Consider the following 26,914-nt stretch of genomic DNA (forward strand, 5'->3'; position numbering starts at 1 on the left):
AATCTCTCTATCTGCCTCCATTTACTTTCTTTAGTGTTGTTGCCCCATACCTCACAACCATATAAAACCACTAGAACCACAAGAAGGCCCCACTTCTATGGTTTCAATTAAAGGAACACCAAAACTCAATGGAGCTTCCCTCTCAAATTTAGAGGGAAATCACCATGTTCATGGTGATATTCCAATACACTTACTAAACGCCCCCGCTTCTATGGTTTCATGTAAAAGGAACACCAAAATTCAAGAGAGTTTCCCTCTCAAATTTAGAGGGAAATGACCATGTTCATAGTGATATTCCAATAAACAATTACTAAATGTGTTGTCAATTGGGTGGGTCGCTCATGTTTTAGAAAAGATTTTGGCAAAAAATTTAACATTACCAGCTACCATCTTTCCCAGTTGGGAGTTTCTTTTATTTATTTTTTTAATCTATTTCGAGGTCTTGTGTGTTTACTAGTCCTAAAGTACCCTGCTCTTGAGGTATGCTGATATTATTAGTTGGCATATATAGATGAACCCCTATATAATTCCATGTTCTTTTCATCTAAAAATGTGAACAGTGATTTGTTTCAGTAATTGTTTAGAATATGCAATTAATCACAAATTCCAACATCTTGCTATTCACTCCAAACTGGCTCCAAATTGCTTTCATTTAATCAAAATCTCAATCCCACAATGACTACCATATGATCAGGAATCTATTTTATCGGTTACTATAAATTCATAGTTGAGATGATAACTAATTAAATAAATTCAAATATGATAACGCTAATTATATGACTGCACCAAATATTCATGCGTGCATCTTTGTTTTGGCAACGACAACAAAATAGAATCAGCCATAAATCATTATAGCAATGTTAAAGTTGATAATCTATCAGCCACATGCATGATTGCATCTTTGTTTTGGCAATAACGTCAAAATAGAATCAACCATAAATCATTATAGCAATGTTAAAGTTGATAAATGATAATCTATCATCATTCTTAACAGTAAAGAAAATATAATAGAATAACTGCTAAAAACCTCAAAAGATATGGCTGGAAGTAAACAGCAAGCACAATGCTTTATGTGGGGCCTCTCACGACCTAAACAGCCACAACACGCCAACTGTCTAAGCTCTTCCGATGGAAACATAGATAAAATCACAAATAGAAGTGTCCAAAGGAACACCTGTAGAAACATGTCATACTCTCATCATCATTATGTATCGTACACACTTCTCTCGATACATGGAGAATACAATGTAGCAAGAAATGTGATAGCACTCCCTTTATTAATGTCGAAAGATGAACATAAAAAGGCAGAGGCCATATCAAAATTGTCGGCCAGCAACAAGCCCGAACATCACGTACAAACCCACCCATTCAATTCAAATAAGAGCAGTAGTCATGCCCATGTGTAACACAATGTTTATGTATCTTATATAGCCACTGGCCAATGTCGTACTAAGATATAAATATAACACATCTTTTTATTTTTTATTTTCTATTCCTATACTGTATGCCATGAAAAGGTGGCAAATGCATGAGACCAAGACTGTAGCATTAAGAATAAGATCAAGATTCTGAATTAAGCATGTCTAATAATGAATTGTGAACCCAAATAATCACAAGATTATATGTTGATAAATTTCCCGCGAGAGAAAGAAATTAGAGTCAAAAACTCCCATATAGATTAAGTTGGCATTGAACTTGATGTTAACAAGTTTCCAACATCTTGGTCATCCTCTTATCTGTTCCCAAGTGAGATTGAAATATATTATTTCAGAATGCATTTAGCGCATTGAAGAAATCATCAATTATTCAGAAATTTGAGATCAAATACAGTACAAAAAAATATATTAAGTTAAATAAAATTACATAAAGAACTTTAAAATAAAACTGAGCACCTTTATCGTGGATTTAAAATATGCTTTCCCCTTTTCATCTTTTCTCGAAATTCTGCTAGTCTAGAATTTCTGACATCAAGAGGCTGTGGCGGTACAGGATCAAAATGACCATATTTGTCTGCTAATTGGACAATGTTCTCCTTTTTGAGGGTTTCCTTAGTAATTAGTTCATCCATCATAACATCCACAAGTCTACGGTTCCGAAGTAAAATCTGCAATCCACATTACCTATTAGTTTGAAGCTTTAATTTTCCAAGGAAAAAATAATCTCCCACTTCTGTCCAAGTCTGATGTGGTGGATGCCATTTAGAAGTTTAATGAGACGAAGGAGAAATGTAATCCCCTGGAAGGAAAGTTTCAAGTAATCATGCAAAAAGTAATTTATTTAGCTACAAGTGCGGGTGAATGAGTCAACAAGCTATTATCACTAACATCTTATTGCTTGCCAATTACAAGAGCTCCTCGGATTTTTTATTTATATTTATGTTTTAAAACAAATTGTCACAAAGGCTGGTAAGGATGTAAATGCCCATGATATACAAAATTAAAAAAGAAAGTCTAGGCAAAATCAGATGCTAAAAATGTCAGACGGCAGAATTCTATACATCTAGATTGAGAAGCAAAAGCGGGTATGAATTTTCATTCAGCAAGTTGGAAGCAATATCCACAAATTTATATGTAGGCATATTAATGCTTCCAAGCTTCATATTGTACTTGTACGACCCATAAAGAACTTACAGCTCATCCAGACTTTTGTCGACTTAGCAATTGTGCAATTCAGAGAAGAAGCTGTTGTATCCACCGCCATGTTGAGTCATCATTTCAATTTGGTCCGGGATGTCGAGTTCATCATTTCATTTTGGTTATTGCGCTGATCAGTCTGATCAGTCTAACTGCACCCGTCAAAAGTATTTTGATCCTTTTTGGTTCATGAAAACAGAGCACCTTTTCTAGTGAAAACATAAAGTAGAGAACCACACTTGGAAAACATTGGTGATTTGATGAGAGCCCTTCAAGTAAGCCTCAACGTCATAGATACCATGCAAAGAAGAAGAATAATTGTGACGAAGGACATCAATTGGGATGAGAGAGAATATAATTTTGCACAAGCCATGAGAAATGACTTTGATGAGGCATTCATTGTACAAGATACAATCGTAAGAAACAAATGAGTAAAAAACAAATGCAGGTTTGACCTACCCACATACTTAGGGAGCTTGAATCCAAAGGATTTGAATGACTAGATAATAGAGTTGGATAAGTATTTTGAGTTTGAAACATCAAGGACCTCTAAGTAGTTAAGTACACGAGCACAAAGTTGAACGGATATGCCATATCGTGGTGGGATTTTGTGTAAAGTGAACACATCAAGAGACAAGTGAGGAAGATCTCTAGCTAGGACCACATGGTCAAGAAGCTCAAGGGAAAGCTTGAAATAATAAATGATTGATTCGATATACTAACATAAGAGACAAAAGCTCCTTATATAGAGATTACAAAGTGTGTAAAATAGAGATGAAAAACAGTGAAGAAACATTCTAAATAAGAACAAACTATGAAAAGGAAATATCCTAAACCAACTAACCGAATGACCATTATAGAAACAATTACATAATTACTTTAATACCCACCCTTAATGGTCATTCTACTACCTACCCTACAAAAGACTTGACATAATCTGTAGGTCATTTGGCCACAATGCATAGTAGGCTGACTCCTCTTCAGAATGCTCTACGACATGAGCCTGTTGTGGAGACCCTCCCTGGTTGGACTTTGGATCAGCCAACCACTTTCTGTAGAACTTCGTCATATGACAATGTTAACCACCATCTGTTTACCACAATCCTTCCAACATGATGTTGGGTAATAAAGCTATCCCTTTCGCTATCTAGAGACACAGAAACTGAGATCAGCTTCTCAGAAAACTTTATAATTCTGAAAGAACAAAATTTTGCCAAAAATTGACAAAAAGAAGCAACACCCACGATTTTGTGGAAAAAATCATGCAAAAAACAAATAGAAAAACCACCATTTTAAAGAGAAAATCATGCAAAACCCTTCATGATTTTTTGTGGAAAAAAATAAAAAAACCCTCCAACAAAAAAAGAACCCACGATCTCTCAAAAAATTGTGTAAAAACACTAGAAACACATAAATCCTTACACTGTAGCCAGAGCCCTTCATCACACAGTAAAATTAAAAACACATCGCAGCCATGACAAACAAAACAACCCATCGCAGCAAAGAAAACCCTCTAAAATCTTCATGCGGCCTCACAAAAAACACACAAAACACCCAAGATTTGTCGAAAAATCGTGCAAAAGGACACCAACCTAGATCACAAAAAACCCTAGGTCGTTGATCATGCTGGAAAACTTAGAATTACAAAACCCACAATCTGAGAAAGCTTTAATCACAGCCTGGGAAAAAGCACAAACCCATAGCAGAAGAAAACATTAACACCCACAAAAAATAAACTCGTCTCCACCCTACTTGCGCAGCAAAATAATGGCAGACATCATGCGCAATAAATAATAGAAAAAAATCACTGTAAAGCCAATGCAAAATGAAGTAAATCTACATCGCAACTCCAAAAGAACCCTCACATGATGGCAAAACACTAGGTTGCACACAAACACAACCGAAAAAAGACTAGGTCAGTGGAAGTAGTTGTGAGATATGTTCGAGAAGGACGTCACGGGAAATAAAACCCTTCACACCCAAAAGACAAAAGAGGCGACACATGAGAAGAGGCGACATAGGATGAAAACCAGAGGCATCGTGGAAGAATAGAAGCAGCAGGGAGAAAACAAAACGGAAAAAAATGCGTGCAAACCCTTCATGACTCGTCTAAAAATCACACGCAAACCCTTCACGGCCAATCGCAAGAAAAAGAGCCAAAAAACAAACCAATTATTTGCCTTCAAAAATCCGAAACGATTCGCATAGAAAACCCTCATTTTTCAGACAAAAAAAGACTTGAATTTGCCCTCACGGAAATAACTCATGATTTTATTTTTAAAAAAATCGATCAAATAAATCCTTGTAAAATAAAATTCAAGAAACAACACAATTTTTCATAAAAAAAACTTCTAGAAATAAATTTCAAGTAAATACGCACAATTTTTTTTTAAATCATCAAAAAGACTTAACCCACTATGATACCATGAAATAATAAATGATTGATTTTATATATCAACACAAGAGATGAAAGATCCTTATATAGAGATTAAAAACGAAGTTTCTAAAATAGAAAAGAAAGATGGAAGAGAAACATTCTAAATAAGAACAAACTACAAAAAGGAAATACCCTATGTTAGAGGGGTTTGAGCCCGTGATCTATGCCTGATACCCTTTGTTAGAAACACAGTTGCCATTGCACCAAAAGATTGACCCATTAATGCCCGATACAACCGTGAGATTTAATGAATGCGCAAGAGGCAATTAAGCTATCTCGCAAACCTAAGCACTGCGCTGCACAACACAAGAAGACCAAGGGTGCACACCTTGCAACACCCTAAACTAACCGAAAGACCATTATAAAAACATTACATAATTACTTTAATAAAGCTTATGCCACAAAACTACACGATGGACTTGTTCATGTAGCTCCACATTTGCACTAGGGGATACCTATGAAAAAGTATGTATGTAGAAGAATTTCATAGGCTCAATGTCTAGGTTGGTCATGTAGAAGATGGCACAAAAAGTCACCAAGTATGCCAATGGGTTGTGCATCTCAATTCAAGATGAGATACTTGCTAACAATGCACTCTCTCAAGGAAGCCTATAAACTCACACTCAAAGTGAGGGAGAAGTTGGCCTATAGACAAAACAAGAGATAAGGTAAGCGGTGGGAAAAGTAAACAAAGCATAGGAATAGAAATATATAAGCAAAAGGAGGAGGTAGAAATAAGCTCTATGCAAACCTCCAAAGGAAAGAAAACTCCAAGCCGCAAAGGAAGAGGATGTTGTAAATGTGGCAACTTCAAAAGGACCCACTTCAAATGTGGACAAGTAAATCATTAGGCATTAAGTGTTCTAAAGAAGAGTGAGGGGAAATGTCGTTTGAAAAAGAGAGTGTATGTCACAAGGCCAAAGAAGAGAGTAAAATAGAAATTGCATCTTTAGAGCAAGGAGAAAACTCAATGAATAGAAAAATGTTGCTTAAGTTGGCCAAATATAAAATGAGCCATGGTTGAAGAAGATCGTCTTTTGCACCAAGTGCAAGTCAAATGGTAAGTGTTCCAAGCTAATAATTGATGGAAGTAACATAAGCAACTCGGTATCAAATGAGATGGTTCAGAAAATGGTGTTAAAAATTGTCTCATACCCAATGCCATACAAGGTCTCTTGGTTACAAAAGGAACAACTCATTGTGATAGAACAATGCAAGGTCGCATTCAATATTTGAAGGCTACATGGACAAAGTACGGTGCGATGTGATCTTGATGGATATGTGCAACTCATTCAACTATGTGAAAAGCTGCAGCAAGTGTGCAAGGTTTTTCTCTTTCCTCATCTTGTTGAATGCTAAAATACCATGAGTAGATGAACACCTTCATAATCATGATGATAAGAAGTATTAGTTATTGCCAATATAGACGAAAGGAGTAACGACAAGTTACATAATGTTGCTAAGCAATGAAGACTTTCTAAAAGAGGCAAGGACCACTAAGGAGTGCTACATGACAGTGCTCAAGCTGACATGATGAGAAGGTGTCACAAAGGTCAAGGGAACTAGAGATTGCAATGCTCCTCAAGAAGTATGAAAGCATCATCACCAATAAGATGCCAAAGGAATTGTTGCCAATGCAAAGCATCTGACATTGCATTGATCTAATTCCAAGGTTTAGCTTGCCAAATAAAGCAACCCACTGAATAATCAAACGTGATGGTAGAACTCAATAGGCAAGTACAAGAGTCTAGAAAGAGGCTTGATAAAGGAGAGTATGAACCCTTGCATGATGCCTACAATTCTTTCACCAAAGAAGGGACATGAATAGAGAATGTGTACAAACTACTAAGCAATAAACAAGATCATCGTCAAATGTTGGTTTCAATTATCATGGATGTATTAACTATTGGATTGCCTAAGTGGAGCCTAATAGTTTTGAAGATTGACCTCAAGCTGTTATCACCAAATACGATGAAGGAGATAATTGGAAGACTACATTATAGGCAAAAGGTGGCTTATATGATTGGTTGGTGATACAATTTGGACTGATGAATGATTCAAGCTCATTCATGGGGCTAATGATTCAATGAAGAATGTCCTAAAGCCCTTTCTCACCATGTTTGTGGTCATGTAATTAAATGGCATTTTGGCATTCAACAAGATGAGGAAAGAACATCTTGCACACTTGCAGTAGGCTTTCACATTGTTGAAGAAGTTTTGTACTAACCTAAAGAAATGTAAATCCATGTGGAGAGAACTCATGTATTTGGGATTCTCTATATCTCAAGATGGATTGAGGATGAACCTAAAGAAAGAGAGCAATAGTTGAATGGCCAATAGTACAAAGTGCCACAAAAGTCATGAGTCTCCATCGGTTTGTGAACTTCTATAAGTTCATCAATAGCTTCAATGGTGTGTGTGCACCACTAACTCACAATATGCAGAAGGGTCAATTTAAAACTTGAATATTAATCATCAAACATTGTGGTATATCAACAACCAAATGAAATTAAACAAAAGACATGAGTTAGGTACTTGAAAGGTGTTAAAAGTGCATTATGTAGAAGGCATGTTTTGTTGTCTATAATGATTGTTGAATTAGTGGATACATGGAGAATGAAAGATTTGTATGTGAGAAATCCTAATCGTGAATTTGATTTGAAGGCATGCTTATAGACATGATTTGGTGAGAAAGGCCCATTTGTGAGCTACTTTGCACAAGAGTGGTGCTTGTTCAAAAGAAAATAGTTGTGTATCCATGAAGTTCAATAAAGAGCTAAAAGAGTTACACAATAATTGATTGGGGGGGCACTTCACAGGTTATAAGATATAGATGATGTTGATAAAGAGGTAGTAATGGCTTGACTTGTACAAAGATGAGCAAAAATTTGTTGAGATTCAAAACATGTCAAGTAATTTAGTGCATGCATTAAACATCACATTGTACACCATTGCCAATGCCCAAAGAACATGGAAGGAATTGCCAATGTATTTTGTCCTTGGATTACCACAAATGCAAACAGGTAATCAATAAGTTTTTGTTGCTGACAAATTCTCAAAGATGGCACATTTCATTCCTTCCAAGGAAACAAATGCTACATCAAAAGTGGCAAGTTTTCTCTTCAATGAGTTAATGTGGTTACATGGGTTGTCACAAGCACCATTTCCAACAAAGACACTAAGTCATTTAGTCTTTTCTAGCTGACACATTGGAAGAAGTTGGGTGCAAGACTTCATTGTAGTTCTACATACCATCCACAAATAGATGGTAAATTGGAGGTTGTCAATTCAATCCTTGCCAACTTGCTAAAATGTGTGGTGGGAGATAAGCTTGCACAAGGACTCCATGCAAGCGGAGTTTGCATACAGCTCAATGAACAAATCTTCTACATTGTGCATGAACATGAAAAAAGGTATCGCAATCTTATTGAAAGAACAAGGAAGGTGCATCAATGTAGAGGCAAAAGATTTCATTGCAACACATGGCAGAGGTTCATGAAAAATTCAAAAGGCTACTAGGGGAAAGAAGCACCAAGTACAAAACACTAGCAGATGTGCATAGGAGACAAAAGAATTACTCGTGGAAGTTTTAGCAAAATAAAGGCTCACTAGAGGAGAATACAACATGATGGGCTTTTTTCTTGTTTTAGACCTTAACTTGATTGCAATTGTACTTCAAGGATGCAAGGAATCAAGGACACGTTAGATCTTATGAAATCCACAAGTATAAAATAGTATAGAGAATCAAGATTGAACAAGACAACACATGAGATGGCAATTCTCATCTCAAGCAGATGATTGGCACTTGACATCCTCCTATACAATATGAAGTTGTGATAAAGTTAACTTTCATATGAACACTCATGTGGCCCTGCTTCTCCACATTGAGTGAGCTACCTTGTGGAAAAGGGTCACTTGATAAGGAAAATGAAAAAGAAATTAGGAACTCCTCTCCCTTATTTTCCTTAGCTCAACTCATCATTCACCACCTACTACTAGAGAGAATTGCACTTCAACAACTCCTCCAAGTGCAGCATTGTCTAACATTCCCAATCTCGACTAAGCATAGCAAGTCAAGGCAACAATGCATCAAAGAATCATTGAAGGCGATAGCAAGAACAGAAAGCAACAAGATACATTCATTAAATCCTCTGACCATGATAGCTTTAGAGACTCAAGTGATATCCTTAATAATTTCCATTTTTATCATATGTAGCTCCAAGTTGAAAAAATATATGGCAAGCAGGGGCCTTATGTAAAGCATTCCAATCCAAAAAAGTTACATTCAATGCCCCTTTAGGGTTACAATGAGAGATACATCTCACTCGTAACATTATGTTGCAAAGCCTCCCAAGGATGAAAAGCAAGGCCCTAACTATGGCTACTCCTCTAGGAGATGAGCTGAATTGTAGAGTTATTTCAAAATACTCATGCAACTAGTAGAGGTAGGAGGCTAGGGAAGAGCTCCATGATGGTTTGTACTTTGGAGAATAGAGCTTAAGTTTCTCCCTCAACCCTCTCATTCCATAGCAAACATAAGATAAGTTCATATTTGCAAATGAAGATTAGTGTACATTGAAATAGATAGATCTTCTATAAATAGAATTCCCAAATGACATGTCACTTCAAAATGGCTCGAAAAGAGATGAATTCACTCATGTGACATAAATGCATATCTTTATGGCAAATATCCTTTCATTCTTAAAAAGTATTTCCTTAAACAATAAGAGACTTACAAGTCTCAGCATCTGGCTCATTTAACTTTGTTGTTCCTAGATTTGTTTTCCTATCCATTCACTTTCCATTCCTCGAACTCTTCATCCAATAGCCACACAATTTCCAACATTGTCTTAATCTTGTTGATGTTGGCTATATACCTGGCATCTAGCACAATCTGTAGCACTTTGACGAATTTATCTATTACCAATAAATATAAGGGAGATAGACCAGAATTCTGTTCCCAAAGGATTTCAACGGTTGTAGTTTTATTACTACGAACTCAATCCTATTGCGGCAGCAAACAGAACATTGTGGATCCCACTTAAGTCCTTAATCAGAAAGAAACATCACATACATAGATTAGACCCAAAATCAAATGTATTTATATTCATATATCAACAAATGTATTTATATTCATATATCAACATATGTCAACTACATTCCTTATAACTCCTTTATATCTTATATCCCTTATCTATCCTTATCTCTTCTTATCTCTATGTTAGCTCTCTCTCTATCTATCCTCTGTATTCTATTATGGTGAATAGGTCTATCTCCTATGCATATCTTCTAAAGGGGACATATCCCTTATATAGTAACCCTAAAGACTATCCTATCTTCTAAGCTATACACTTCAAAACCCTGTTTCTGGTTTACAATCTTATATCTTTGAACACGTGTCTGCATACTGTTTTCCAGTCAACATCATCCCATACTTTAAGTTTGCCTTTCTTTTTGAATTTGCTATCATATAAGAGTATTGTGTCCCTGAGCTTGAATAGTTTGCTTCTCAGGTTGCGGTCATACCAGGCTTTCTACCTTCTACATTTTGTCAATAGGTGACCTTCTGCGAGCTATCTATCCTCCTCTAATCTATCTAATTTCTCTAGTCTATCTTTTACAGATTCATCTTCAATAAGTCAGAGTGTAAGTGCTGTTTGAAGGTTGTTAACAATGAAATTGATGGATAGGGTGGCTTCTAATCCATATACTAGTTCAAAGGGTGTGTGTGAGGTAGCCCTTTTATATGTGGTCCAGTAGGCCCAAAACACTGTTGGTATCTTAATGTTCCAATCACTCCTGTTTGCATCACACATCTTGGTTAAAGTTGTGTCCAAGATATTGTTCAATGGTTCACTTGCCCCATTGGCTTGTGGATGATAGGAAGTGCTTGGGTTGTGTGTGATCATAAAGTTGTTTAATGACTCCTCAATAGTTTTGTTAACAAATCCTTTCCTTGGTTGCTTGTGATGCTTAAAGGGCACCCGGACCGAGTAATTATGTTATTGTAGAGGAATTTAGTAGTTGTATATGCGGTGCAATCTTTGGTTGGTTCTGCTTCTACCCATTTTGTTAGGTAATCAACTCTAGTAAAGATGAATCTTGTTTTAGATAATTTAGTCGGGGGTTCTGTAATGTCCCCACCCTAGTCAGGGACAGTGGTTTGAGGGGTTAGCCTATTTTTGGACCCTTGTAGGCTAACAGGGTATGGATAAGGGGGTCAATGATGCAGTATCTTGAGGGGTAGTCAGTGGAAAAAAGACGTCCTTCTCAAACATATCTCACAACTTCTTCCACTGACCTAGTCTTTTTTCGGCTATTTCCCGTGACATCCTTCTCAAACATATCTCATAACTTCTTCCACAAACCCTACAATTTCTTCTTTTTTTATTTACAAACCCTACCTTAGTTTTTTTGAAAAAAATGTTCAATGAGAATGAATGCACAACAAAGAATGAATGTAATAATTTCTTTTTGTATTTGTAATGTTTTATTGCAGCAACCTTCAGTTTCTTATTTGCCTCAAGTTTCACAAAACTATCATACAATGTCTTCTAGTTCTTCTAAGACCCCCATCAGAAAGGACCCTGCTTGGAAATTTCATAAGGATTTTCCAGGGCAAAAAAAAGGGGCAGACAAAATGTTTTTTTTGCAAAACAAATATTCCATGGAGACATATATAGATTGAAATACCATATTGTTGGTGTGCGTGGACATGATGCCAACCCATGCACAGAAGCAACCATTGAGGCCATACGTGAGTGCTATGTAATGGTTGAAGAAATTGAAAAGAAAAAGAAGCAAAAGGAGGATCTCGCGGCCATTGGAAGAGGGGCAGCTTTAGGGACACCTTTAGGTTGTGTTGGAGGGCCTTCTTCCTTACCTCAATATCGTCCCACTCACTTTTCTGCTACTGGTGCTTCCACTTCTGCTTTTGCAAGTGCCACTTCTCATGTTCCTAGCATTGCCAGTGGTGAGTGTTAGCATTGGACCTAGAATTCGTAAATCTAGGTTGGATACCTTCTTCGCGCCTCACACTACTCCTAGGTCCCAACAGTCGCTTGAGAGCATGGGTTGGAACAAGGAGGTCCATGATGCCGCTAAAATGGCAGTTGGTAGGTTTTGGGTCTACGGCAGTGTTCCATTCTTCACAAACAGGTGAATGTTTTATGTTTGATTGTTTTAATTTTTATACTTTGATTACTCGTTTTATTTTTTGTCGTACATAGTACATACTACATAGTTCATTACTACATACTTATCTCATTTAAATTATTTGTGACAGGTCTCCTAATTGGCAGGAAATGGTTGATGCCCTTACCATATGCGAGGCGAGGTTCAAAGCCCCTTCTGAGTCTGATTTGAGGAGACCCATTTTGACTGAATTAGTGAATTATGTGAAGAAGGAATTGGCTGATCAACGCCAAGTATGGAGCAATAAAGGTTGCACCATCATGACTGATGGTTGGATGGATAGGAGAAATAGAACTCTCCTTAATGTTCTTGTTTCTTCCGTAGGCGTTTGATTAATTTTAGTTTCATTTAGTCATTAATTTTTTATTTTTCATTTATTGATTTATTGAATGATCATTGATCTTGCTTTATTTTTTTATTTCAGGGGGCACCATTTTCATCAAGTCCATTGATGCCTCCGCCCATTGCAAGAATGCCACCTACCTATGTGAGCAGATAGAGGAGGTGACTGATGAGGTGGGTGAGGAGATCGTGATACAGGTGGTGACCGACAATGCAGCAAATTATGTTGCTGCAAGTAAACTTTTGCTTAGAAACTAATTTTGTTTGCAAATTAATTACTATTTTGTAGCTTCATTAATTACAATGCAACAAATTATGTTGTTGCAAGTAGACTATTGATGGAGAGGCACCCATCTATAGTTTGAACTCCATGTGCCGCCCATTGCATTGACCTCATGTTGGAGGATATTGGAAAACTCTAATGGGTCAAGAGATGTGTAGAAAGGGCGAGAAATGTGTGCATATTTGTATATAATCATTCATGGGTGTTGGCTCTTATGAGACAATACACAGAGCAGAAGGAGTTAGCTCGTCCAGGAATCACAAGATTTGCCACAAACTTCATCACATTGCAGTCCATGCTTCGCTGAAAGTCAACCTTGAGACGTATAATTGTTGGTGAGGAGTGGTCTTCCTCATCCTATGTTGCCACCCCTGCAGGGAAAGATATGGTAGACTGTATTTTTTATGAGCAAGACTTTTGGATCCCTTGTGATGAGATAGTGAAGGTAATTTTTTTATAAAATCTACAATTTAACTTTTTGTTTTATAACTAATTCATCATATTCTCTTATTTGCTCATTTTTCTAAATTACACAATATTTTCAATTTTGCAATTTGTTAAGCCCTTGGTGGTTCTGTTGCGATTTGCGGATGGAGAAAAGCCCGCAATGGGCTACATATATGAGGGCATGGATAGGGCGAAGGAGGGCATCAAATCCGTCTATGGAGGAGATGAGAGCAAGTATGGTCCCATTTGGGAGATCATTGATAGGAGATGGCATCATCAGCTTCATAGGCCCATCCATGCAGCAACATATTATCTGAATCCGGCATTCCATTTTAGCCCTACTTTCAAGGTTGATGTGGAGGTCCTTAATGGGCTATACTCAATCATGGAGAAGATGGCATCTGTTGGTTCTACTCAAACAGAGCTTATTCGAGAGCTACAGTTGTTCTCAAATGCACAAGGGGAGACCTTCTCTCGTCCTACCGCCAAAGAAAATAGGACAACTATGATGCCAGGTAAAAATAAATTGTAAGGCTTGATTTTAGTTTTATTATATATTGTTAAATGAGTTTATGAGTGAGACTGATTTTATTTATTTTTCTCATTTCAAACTCAAATAATTGGTGGAGCTTTTTTGGCCCAATGACACCAAATCTTCAAAAGTTGGCCATTCGCACCTTGAGCCAACCATGCAGCGCATCTGATTGTGAGCGCAATTGGAGTATGTTTGAGCACGTACACTCCAAGAAGCGCAATAGATTATCCATGGAGAAGATGAATGATCTCGTCTTTGTTCACTACAACCTCTGCCTGAGAATGAGAAAGAATGCATTAGTTGACATCTCTCCTATCATTCTAGATGAGGTTGATCCTGATGCAGAGTGGGGCACTGAGACAGATCCTGTGGCTATCTTTAGTGATGATGACACTGATTGGATCGACCAAGTAGATATAGAGGTTGAGGTTGTAGCCATGGTAGAGGAGGAGCGGAGAGAACGAGCAAAGACAGGAGATTCAGAGGCAGATAGTGACACAAAAGTTCCTAATGTTGGTGAGCATGGCATGGTGTCACGGGGAGCAGCTATGGCTGCCGAATCATCCAGGACCTACCTTAGACACCTTCGTAGGGGGCCGGTGCCGGAGGGTCCACGCTCCTCTGAGCCATAGGCTTGTAGTTGTATTTGCCTTTGGTATTTGTATGGAACATTTGATGATGATCATATGATGACATGGATTTTTTATTCCATGAGTTTTGTAATATTGTATACATTTGACAATATTTATATATGTATGTTTATTATTTCCTTCAGCTACAATTTGCGTTTATGCTTATGTGATTGATGTATACTTGTGTATGTAATCAAATGAGCCAAGTTTGATGATGTTATTGTGTCTTTAAGGTGTATTCAATAAAGGGTGCATGAAACAAGTTTTAAATCTTTAAAAATCTCTATATTTCTTGAGTTTTTCACTTTCCCGAGTCCAACCGAATCTAAAGCCGAGTCTGACTCCGAGTCCTGAGTCCGAGTCTGGGTCGGCCTTGCCAAGTCCGAGTTGAGTCCGAGTCCCGTTTCTTTGGTTTGAACAATAGGTTTGTATAGCCCGTTTAAGTAAACTCAAATTCTAGGAATAGTTTAAGGAAACAATTCATAGCTCAAACAAATCAAGGCAAGAAAAAATTTGCAATTGCAAATCCTTGAATCAAATCTCTTCAAGAATTTAATTAAGATGGTAAAAGGTCCCAACACAACAAACTAAAACCTAAGAAAATTGACATGTACAAAGTTTTGAACAAACTCTCAAAAATGCATACCAAAGGATTGGATATCTCATCAATATTCAATGTGTCTAATCTCTTATCATTTTCCTTGGCAAAAGAACACCACAAATGACATATAATGCAAGATAGCATTGACTATAAGAAATGGATATCAAAAAAGCAACAAAATAAAATCGAAATGAATCTTGATGAGTGCACTGGAAAGAAGATGCAGCAAAGCAAGTACACAAAGTAACTCATCCGCTAGAAGAGTAAGGAACTAGAAAATGATTGACAGCTAAAGAAAGCCAACTGAGCTAACTAAAACAATCCTCCATCAAAGCCAATTTTTGAGCACCAAGCTCACAAACTTTTCACCCCAAATGTCTAATACAATAGCATACTAAGGTTGAGCAATCTTGCATCACCAAAAAAAGAGTTCCTTTCTTTTGTGTTTGTGTTGTGTGTGTTAAGTGTCTTACTTTGCAGTTTTGTGTGTTTGTGTTTGGTATCCAACAAAATCTAATGCAATGCAAGACCAACAATCAAGATATCTATGCCACATGGGCATATATGTTGAAGCCAACCCCTAGTCTTTTCAAAAGAGTATGAATCCTCATAGAAACATGCAGAACAACTTGTGTCAATTGGGTGTTCTATGTTGGCACACAAGGTTGGTGAAGCCATGTAGGATCCAATCCACATCTTGGAAGGTCGTATGTGCAAATTGGCAAGGGCCTTCTAGAAATAGTTAGAGAAACAACAAACACATGGACAAAAGCTGAAATATTGAGAGTTATTGGAGTTTTATTTACAAATTGGAGGCACAAGAGAGACCTACTAGTTCTTACACTTTCAAAAAGATGAAACATTCTCGCATCACCAAAAAAATATGTTGCTTCCTTTTGGAAGAGGCTATCGATGTGGTTGTTGAAGTCATTGGAAAGTTGCTGCAAAATTGTGGTAAGGCATAGCTAGGTTCAAAAAAAGGCAAATAGATTGTCAAGTAGAAAGTTCCTGCAATACACTAGACATAGCTGGTTGATAACATAGATTAGTTAGGTTCCATCCATTTTTAGAGGGGCCCATTGAGCCTGTAAATATTTTTCATATAATAGAGATCTTGTTTTCTAGATTCTTCATTGTTTATCCTTCTTCAGTGCTTTCATTGTGGTCAGCAAATTAAATAATCCAAACAATATCCATACATACATAGAGGCACCATGTGTTATAAGTTATAACATAAGTGTTCTTCAACATGTCTTGCTTGACAATCCAAAGTGGAAATGAAAAACAGAATTGATCTCTTTTTTTTGCTTGGTTACTAGGAAGATTAACCCATGCCCCAATTCGGATTCTAAGCTAATGTCCTAGGCTAACCTTACCTTGAGGGAGCATCAAGGCTAGCCAATACGAGATTGAACCCAAGAACTCAGCCAACTGGTTGTCCAGACTTCACCAGATGGTCTAACTAAACACACTAAAAAGGAATTGATCTAAATCATAACTGCACCAAGGCTTCTAAAATCAATACCACGTGGTTCTTGATGGTCTTCTTAGGGCAATAGGTGGCACCCATGCATTGATGATCAGCTTGAAAAATGTTCCAGCCTTCAAAATATTGTCAATCCAGAACTTCTGAGCATATGTAAGGTTCAAAGGATATGGTCTTTTGACAATTAGCTCTCCTGGTAATAAAGGAATCCTAAAGGGCACTGCCTTGAGATCCTTATAAGTCCATGTAACAACATTTTTGCATTCAAAAAATATCACAACTTTTAATATTGAATCCCAACCATCTCCTAGATTAATGAAGTCAGTGAAAAATAATAGAATCACGACTGGTCTTGAGGGTGAAGGAAGTCAAATACCCTATATCTTTTATGCTTAGATATTTGACAAGTCATTTCAAGCATGGTTATGTCCTTGTTATGTATTATGTAAATCATAAGAATATTCTTAATGTAAACATCTATGTTTCAATGATGAAGAACATTTATATTTTAAATGAATAATGTTTGAGATAGGTTTAATGGATAGTTGATGTTCAACATATTGTTTCTAACCATATATGTCATCCACAATTTATTTATATTTTAAATGCATGAGGCTGAAAAGATCTCTTAATTTTAAAAAATCAGATACCATATGCCCAAAGCAATGCCTTCCAAAAAGAAAGCTCCTTCATGCCTTAAAATAAGAAAATGGTACTAGTGGGTAGAGCCCTGGCAACACCACCAGTTTGAGCTAGGCAACAGGGGCTAGAGATGGCAGTTGAGCTGAGTGGTAGTGCAATGGTGGAGATCTAGGTTACACTGTCCACAAGATGTAGCCTCCCAACTTGGGAATGACCAAGGGCTGGGCTCCCCATGACACTATAGGCTTCACCCTTGAGCACACTCGCCTACACCCCCAATTATCGATGTCACCAAGGGTTAAACCCTTTTAGCTGTTCACTGACCTAATTAATGATGTCACTACTTGTATAGACTTGGAAATTGAATATTAGTTGTTCATACCAGCAATAACACAGGGATGATGTAGTTAGGAATATGCCCCAGAATACTCAAAATAACCTACCAGTAGACAGCTGTGACTATCAGACTTGTACAATCATACAGAATTGTATGGATCCATACTGTCATATGGATTTTATGATTGCAAAATTTTGTAAACCCCAAAAACAAAACTCCAAAAAAATTCCAACACCAAACAGCATCAAGTTTTATATCAAGTTAAAGGATTTTTGAGCCTTCTCAGCTCAATAGTGAGGTTTGTTTTGCACTAACATTCACCATATGAAACTTCTTTGGTGAAAAATCTCCAAACAAGGGAAGGGAATTGCAAATCCATAGCTTTGATATCATCTAAGAGTTGTTGACCAAACCCACATAAGTCATAGAACACTTGCAACCAAAACAGCCTTCCACACAACAGAAGCAATGGAAATGCTATGAAAACCAAAGGATTCATTTGATACATAAATGAAACTAGTACAATATAAAATGAGGAAACCTTTGTTGTAAAGACACAGATGAAATCCAATGATGAACCAAGATCATGACAATTGTCTTAATCCTATGGCATGAGACATAAAAAGTAAATGACCCAAGTATGCCTAAGTATACAAGTGTGAATACGACCTAATATGAAACTAATTAGGTAAAATACCAGGTTCACAACATTACATTAAACATTTGATACCAAATCTTCAATGACATTGATCAACATTTTTCCCAAATGTCCATTAGGACTAGTGTAGGTGGTCCAGTCCCCTTTTGAGGCTGCAGAGTTAACCATCAGATGATCATCCATATGCTTGGGCATGGAGGGCACAAAAAAATTACAAAATAGAGCCTTCAGTTTTGGAATAACTTGGAAAATATTAATAACTTCTAGTAGGAACTAACATATGTAATACCTCCTCTGTTACTATGAAATTTGATCTGTAGCCCCTTGAAACTGATATTATCATCAAACTTCATTATTTTTTGTTTTGTAGGTAATATGCCTTCCAGAAATCTTTTTTGCCTTCATTTTGATGGGGCTATTATAAACCCAAAGTCATAAGACAGAATTGGAAAGCCTACCATTTCCTAAAAGGTAGACATGAGATACAAAGTCTTAAACTCAATAGAAGAATAAGGGTAAAACTTCTCACGTTCTTCTTAGTTCTAACTTAAAAAAGCATTTTTGGCATCAATGAGAGATACAATATTGATAGAAACAAAAGAATGTTGAAGTCAGGTCCATGCAAACCAATATTAGATTCATACAATCATTGTATGAAGTAGTACCTTGATTAAACTTGTATCAGAATTCTAGATTGTTATATATATGCAAGAGACAAATTGGTTTCAGGATTTTTTTTAACTTTTACAAGAAATTGTTAACTGTCATAGGATAAAGGGTTCAGAATAAATATCTACCTTTTTTGCGCGTTCATAGCATATATTAACAATTTTCAGTGCTTCCGCATCAATCTCCTTAAAAAAGCAACATATAATTAATCAGTGTAGCACAATTGCTATGAAACAGAAAATAACAGACATATTTTTCCAGCTCAACATACTTGAAATAAATGAATGGGTACAAAAATTGAGTACAACATAAAAATGGTAAAAAAATTCCATACATTGATTTGATCCACTTCATACAAACAATCATATAGTGCATACAACTCTTTCTTATCAGAAAGGCCAGCAAATACAAGCTCTCGAGCAGCTACTCTGGCATTCTGAAATGTGTTTGCCCAGATTGTGCTAAACTACAATCATATACCAAAACATGTCTGTCAAAACTGCAACATGGTTATGTCCAACAGGGTATAAAGATTAATGACTAATTGGACCACAAGAACTGTTCAAACATGATATAATTGCACGTATTTGTAACTATACAAGACTTCAACATTAGAAAAATAAAGTGAATTAAGTGGGAAAGATAAAATTTCAAAGATACAATTGAATCTCTCTTCTACAGTGAGTGAGAGCAAATCAGCGTGTTATGATAAATGCAGCAGCAAAATTTACAGATAGATTCTAAATATCTAAAGACTAGCTTGGGGCATTTATCACACAAATAAAACACTTCAATTAAATAACTAAGACATTGTCTGGCTGCTGGCAGTGTAGTTTGTACTTTTTTTATCAGATGAGTATACATTTATTTGTCCCTAGTTGAGCTCAGTCACATATACATTTTTTTTTTGGTTGGTAATAATGATTTTTATTAAGTATTTAGGAAAGAAGTAACATTACAAAAAATGGGCCTAATTAGCACCCAGAATAGCCCATATACCCACTGACTATCTACAGCCTACCAATTTGCATAATTGTTTCACAGCATTTAGTATATCTGCACACTACAAACCCCTAAAAAACTTTCAGAGCTAAAGACAACAAAAACAGGCACATCCCACACTATAAGTAGACACTCAGAACATGGTCTTGTGTCCAAAATAAACCCTGATTACATAAACACCCCTTAAAGGGCCATAAGCAGCAACTGAAAAGACCCAAAAACCGACATCAAACTGACTGTTGAGCAGACTACCATGTATAAACAAAAAACCATCAGCAAAGAACTCAAACCCGAGCCGGTCGATGTCTAGCACTATGCCGCCTCCTAGGAATGAAACTCAGGAACCAGGGCCTCCGGCTTCCCCACGCAAGGTGATGCTCCCTTATTGCCTCCACCAACGAATTCCATTCTGTCCGAATGTGACTCAAGTAGAGTCTTTGATTTACCATGTTGGGCCATCGCACAAAGGGGACAAATCCAAGCTCCTCCACTGCAATTTGACTCTCGAAACATTCACCATAATCAAACCTGTATCCTGGGTACGCCCATTCCAAGATAGAGTCCATTCCAATAATTAAATCCTGCTCGAAAAGGGAATTCATGACCCAGCGAATGTCATCTTCAGCTACCCCCAATTCAAGACCCCATGCCATAAGCATCGCTGCAATGTCCACATTACACTTCCATCTATGAGTTGCTTGCTGGAAAAAAAACCCAAAGTCCTCTGCACTACATTCACCACCTCCTCTAATGGGCATTTGAGAAGGAGTTTAAGTCTACGGTTCTCTACCGGCCCATAAAGAGCCTTCTGTTGCTTCTGCATCTGGAAGGTGAACGTAGCCTCCATCAGTACACCAATCTGCACCTGCACATAAAAACGGAGGCCAAGCCAAACAGGAAATATGAAGAAAAAACATCAATCTTGGCTTCCTTAAAAAGGCCCATTCATGTGAGCTATCAATCACATAAGCGTTGAGACTCCCGATAATAAATGTGCTTTGCTTTGAACATCAAATCACCACCTTCCCTCATAGAAAAATGTCATCATTAAAAAGAAACATGTTTGAGAATAACCCACAAGCCTCGGCTCACATCACCGCCGCCACTGCCATCATGAGAGCAAACCACTTGTGAAGCAGAGGGGATAACATTTCCTCTACCAATATTACATAAGGCAAAAATAAAAGATAAAAAATAAGTCTTGTATTGCACAAGGTTCTCACGTGTCCCCGAAACCCCATAATTGTCATCTGCTATCTGAAACTTATGATTGAAATTGCACTCTCGGCTTATAAACATAATTTTGTGTCATTACTATTTAGAGAGATTCATCCAAATTCAGATCACCATCAAAAACTTCGAATCTTGAATCCTCCTCCTGATTAAAAGACAAGGCCCATTTAGATAATTTATCTGCCACCTTATTACCCTCCCTCCTGACATGGCTGACCACAACATCTTCAAAGGAGATCAAATCCTCTAAGATCGAAGATAAAAAAATTTGTAAATGCCAGGCCTTGATTTCTCCATTTTTAATAGCTTGGATTATGATCAACGAATCCCCTTCCAAATGTAATTTTCTAACCCCCATTTTCCAAGCACACCGGATTGCCAGCAATGCTGCATATGCTTCAGCTTCATTATTAGTTCCCTTCTTGATACGCTAGTCCCCAAATTTCACCAAATTGCCACCATGATCCCTAAACACCACCCCCACACCAGATAGACCCATTCTGAATTGTGTAGCACCATCAAAATTTGCTTTGATCCACCCCCTCTGGGGTGGAACCCACTCTATGGGTGAATCACATTTGTTACTCTGCTTCTTATTATTCCAAGCCCCATGTCTTACTTTGATATTTGGCCATAACTTGTGCATTCTCTTGTCCTCTAGAGTAAAAGGGACACTCATGGAATCCAACAGGGAAGTTGTTGCCCCTAGAGTTTCTTCGATTGCTTGATCAATTCTACTTAACAGCCTCCTAACATCCTCAAACTTATCTTGAAAAATCCTACGGTTTCTTTCCTTCCATATTTCCCATATCACAAGAGATGGACAAATATTCCATATGCTTGAAAAGGTTGATCACTTATTTTGCCTTGGCCAGCTTTCAAATACATCTTTCAGAGAATTCTGCAAAGGGTCGTGCCAATGTAGTTTTCCCTTAACCATTAACCAATAGTTCTGTGCTAACTTGCATTGTAATAAAAGGTGATCAAGATCCTCTTCAACTTCCCCACACATTATGCACTTAGTGGGTCTTGCCAGTCCCAAACGCTTCCTTCTTTCACTTGTGAGTATTCTCCCTTTGATAGCCAGCCATGCAAACACTCTTGCTTTGGGTAGACAATGTTTGTGCCAAATTAAATCATTCACTTTTGGGCGATCTTCCACCAAGCCTTCCAAAATCTGATAACCTAATTTTATTGAATAGTTACCATCCTTGGATCCACACCAAACCACTCTATCCTGATCTTTCGTGATATAAATCTTTCTCTGACCTAAAATCTATTTCAAAAGCAGTTGTTGCTGTTTTGAAAGTCTCGTGTTTGAAAGGTCTTTCCAGCACCAGACCTCTCCCAACGGACTTTGTTTAACCTCCAAATAATCTCTGACCCTGTCACCCCAAATGTTGCATAATTGTGTTTTTATATCTAAAAAATCAGCCATATTTTTTATTACTGGATAAGTAGCCCATGAGTCATCGCAAAATTTAGCTGAATTTCCATTTCCAGTATGCCATGTTAGATGATCTGTTAGAACTTTTCTACTACTCACTATGAAGTTCCAAATTGCAGATCCCTTGGGAGGATTTCTGATTGTGAAAATTATGTGATTCTCCATAGTATCCAAATTTTAGCCCTCATAACCTTGACCCACAGCTGATTCATATTAGCATAAATGCTCCAGGTAAGATTTGCTCCAAGAGTCTCATTCATGGTTTGCCAATTCCTAAGTCCAACACCCCCCTTCAATTTCGATCTACAAACTTTTTCCTAGGCCAATAAAGGGATTTTATCTTGCTCATTAACTCCATTCCATTAAAATTTCCTCATTTTTTGTTTAATCACATTAATGATTTTACTTGGAATTTTAAGGCACATCATTGAGAATATGGGAATGGTCGAGACTACCGTTTTAAGCATTAAAATTCTTCCAGCCAATGTCAATCATTTAATTTTTCAGCCCTCAAGTCTGCTGAAACAACTCTCCACCAAATTTTTCCATATAGCTGACTTATTGCTCCCCCAAATAGGGGGTTGCCTAGGAATTTGCTTGCTAAGTTTCCCAACTTCATGCCAAGTATCCTACTAATCTCCCTCTGTTTAAGGGGTTCAGTGTTAACGAAAAAGATCTCCGATTTGAGCCAGTTCACTCTTTGACCTGACACTTGTTCGTATCTATCAATAACTCGTGTTATGACTCTAGCCTCCCTTGCCGAAGCCTCTCTAGCCAAAAAAGTGTCATCTACAAATTGAAGGTGAGTAATCCACCCCTTCTGCAATCTGCACCCCCTTCCAACGGCCTGCTCTACAGTCTTTAGAGATCAATCGCCCCAAAACCTCCGCCATTATAATAAACAGAAAAGGGGATAATGGATCCCCCTGTCTTAAACCCTTATTTTAAGGAAAGAAACCCTAAGGGCTGTTAATGCATTAGTAGCTTCTGCAAGATAAGACTCTCCTAACTCATTAATCTCCTCTATTCTGTTATTAGTTTACTTGTTCATGCTTTATGTTTATTAGACTATAACATTGGTCATAATTATGATATTGATATTGGATAATGATAGATTAGATTGACGACCTACTTAACTATGTTAAGTGTCAATCTAAATGCTATCGGGCTATTAACCCGATAGCATATTAATGTCGATTCATATCAGCATTAATATGCTATCGGGGTATTAACCTGATAGCATATAATGCTAACAGCTATTGTTATTGTTTACGTTATATTAATCCATTATTATATGCTTTGATACCGATTCATTATCGGGTATGTTTTATATCTATAACAATTAACAAATGATACCGATTCATGATCGGATATGTTTATAAAGCACTGTTACCATTAACAATGATACTGATTCATTATCGGGCATGTTTATAAGCATTGTTATCATTAAATGATACCGATTCATTATCGGTTATGTTTATAGCACCGATTAGTTATGGATCGGTTGATGTTAGTAAGGGTCACGACCAAGTGACATCTTGGTCGGACATGTCTAAAAGACATGTCCGATCAAGGTGCCACTTGATCGTGGCCATCCTACTATTTATACATCATTCCAATCGAAGGAGAGGACATTGAAATCGATACATGTTCATCCTCCTTACCTGCAGTAAAAGAAAGATAGCAATATTAGTGTTATAGGCATAATATCAAAATTAAAATACACCATTCTGCATATAACTTGTCCATTAAATTGGAAATTACAATACATTTACATGGTATCAGAGCCAAGTTGATCGAACTTGAGGCTATTTAATTTCGTGAAACAAATTTAAGAACAAGTTTATATACTACATCACATTTCTTCAAATGGCCAGTGCTATCAGATTCGAAGACAAACTCGGAGGTGGCGATGATTTTTCAGCCTGGAAATTCAGAATTCAAATGATCTTAAAGGAGAACAAAGTGGATTCGTTTGTTCAAACTAAAAATGCTCAACCCGAAAATGAACCTGACAAAACAGCATGGATTGAGGGAAATGAAAAGGCAATAAAAATAATAGTTGATGGGGTGAGAAACAACATAATGCCCATCATAAGAAAACATCAGACAGCCTATAAAATGTTCAAAGCTTTTGAAAGCACATTTGAGATATCAAATGCAAGTCGAACTCTAGCATTAAAACGAGAAATAAATCATATCACCATGAACAAAGGGGAGACAATCAATGCCTACTTTATGCGGATATCAGTTCTAAAAGATGAACTTGCAACTCTGGACTACGAGATCCAAAGCAAAGAGTTAACACTCATTGCTTTAGATGGGTTGCCTAGTGGATGGAGCACATTCGTCCAAGGCACCAGTGCAAGGTCCAAATATCCCAAGTTTGAAAGATTAAGGGATGACTGTCTCCAAGAAGAATCAAGATTGAACAAGATGGGAATGAAACACAAGAATATAGATGAAGACCTGCAAGTTCTAAACACCAACTCCACCAAGCAAAACAAGAAAAGGCAGTTTACAAAGAGAAAAAGTCGTCAAGGCAAGAATACTTCAAAGAAGGACTTATCTCACATTCAATGTTACAGATGTGATCAATTCGGACACTTCGTTGCAAAATGCCTGGAAAGAACCAAGAAACATGCTACATTTGTCAAAGCAGGAAAGACTAAAGGGGAAGATGACTCCGGGAAATACGTATTCTACTCAGCACTCACAAGTCAAGCTTCTAACAAAATCAACTCATGGGTGATTGACAGTGGTTCATCCAGGCACATCACTGGATTTAGAGAAGTACTTGAATCCATGACAGAGGAGAGTGATGAGGACGTAACCATCGGAGATGACTCCACACATCCAGTCAGAAGAGTAGGAACCTACACCATCAAATTGAAGACAGGCATAACCTTGCGGCTTGAAGGAGTACTATATGTCCCCGGCATCAAAAGAAATCTAGTCTCTATATCGGCACTGGAAGATAACGGATACAGAGTGACATTCATGGACAACAGAGTATTGGCTTGGCCAAGGAACTCCTCCATCAAGAAGGCAAAGACCATTGGACAAAGATGGGGCTATTTGTATGAACTGTGCATGGAACCCAATCTAGCCCTAATCCATGAAGCCACTAATGTAAATGAAGTTTGGCATAGAAGATTAGGCCATCTGAATTTTAGGGCTTTATCTTCAATGGGAAACCTTGTCACAGGTCTACCCAAGTTAAAGCAAGATCATTCAGGGGCATGCAAAGGATGTGCCCTAGGTAAGAATACCAAAGGTGCATTCCAAAATAGTACTAGGAAAACTAGCAAAATTCTAGAATTAGTTCATTCTGATGTATGCGGATATATGTCCGTATCCTCTCTAGGGGAATTCTTGTATTATGTAATATTTGTTGATTACTCTAGGAAGACTTGGATCTACTTTCTGAAAAGTAAAGAATCAAAAGAGATCCTCTCTAGGTTTAAAGAATTTAAATCACTAACTGAAAACCACTCAGGAAACAAAGTTAAAACCCTAAGAACCGACAATGGGGGAGAATACACATCAGATTCATTTAAAGAATTTTGTAGAGATAATGGGACTAAGAGGGAGCTTACTATACCTTATAACCCCCAACAAAATGGGGTAGCGGAAAGGAAAAATAGGACTATAGTTGAAGCTGCCAAGGCCATGATCCTAGATCAAAACCTTAACACAAATCTCTGGGCTGAAGCATCCAGCACCGCTGTATATATACAGAACAGGTGCCCTCACTCCCATCTTGAGGACAAAACTCCTGAGGAAGTATTCACTAAGATTAAACCTGATATTAGCCACCTTAGGATATTTGGATGTCTTGTCTATATCCATATACCTAAAGAAAAGAGACTAAAACTAGAGCCTTCTGGAAAAAGAGGATTGCTTGTAGGATATAGTGAAACCTCCAAAGCCTACAGAATCTATGTACCTGGTCAAAGAAATATTGAACTAAGTAGGGATGTAATATTTGAAGAGGACCTGGCTTTCAAAAGAGCTCAGAACTTCATAGACCCTGAAATCTATGTACCTACCTCTAACTTAAATGAAAATCCTGCCCCTGAGTTTCAGAGGGAGAATCTAGATGAAACTGAAAATGAAAATGAAAACTCACCTAGAAATCTCCAGAAAAGACCACTATGGGCCACCAAAACAGTAGAAGAAGCTCAGAGGTTTGGTGCTCCTTCTAGAACCTTTAGAGAAAGCAAAAGAACTAATAAATTTACTAGCTATGTTGCTCTTATGAATGATCTATCTAAAAACGAACCTGACAATGTAACAAATGCCCTTAAACATCAAGTATGGAAGGATGCTATGT

General features: G+C 37.3%; 1 protein-coding gene across 1 annotated transcript in view; it reads right to left on the reverse strand.

Moving 5' to 3' along the window:
* Positions 1-1,116: 1,116 nt before the first annotated feature.
* The window catches only part of LOC131065147 (probable inactive ATP-dependent zinc metalloprotease FTSHI 2, chloroplastic), a 193,644-nt gene continuing 167,846 nt past the window's right edge, over positions 1,117-26,914 (reverse strand). The window contains exons 9-12 of the mRNA XM_057999587.2: positions 19,231-19,362; positions 19,025-19,081; positions 1,893-2,104; positions 1,117-1,736 (exon numbers count right to left, since the gene is read on the reverse strand). Coding sequence (XP_057855570.2) covers positions 1,895-2,104; positions 19,025-19,081; positions 19,231-19,362 — 399 coding nt within the window. The 3' untranslated portion in view covers positions 1,117-1,736; positions 1,893-1,894. The remainder of the gene's footprint in view (positions 1,737-1,892; positions 2,105-19,024; positions 19,082-19,230; positions 19,363-26,914) is intronic.

The sequence above is a fragment of the Cryptomeria japonica genome, chromosome 1 (assembly GCF_030272615.1).
Source record: "Cryptomeria japonica chromosome 1, Sugi_1.0, whole genome shotgun sequence".
NCBI lineage: Eukaryota > Viridiplantae > Streptophyta > Pinopsida > Cupressales > Cupressaceae > Cryptomeria > Cryptomeria japonica.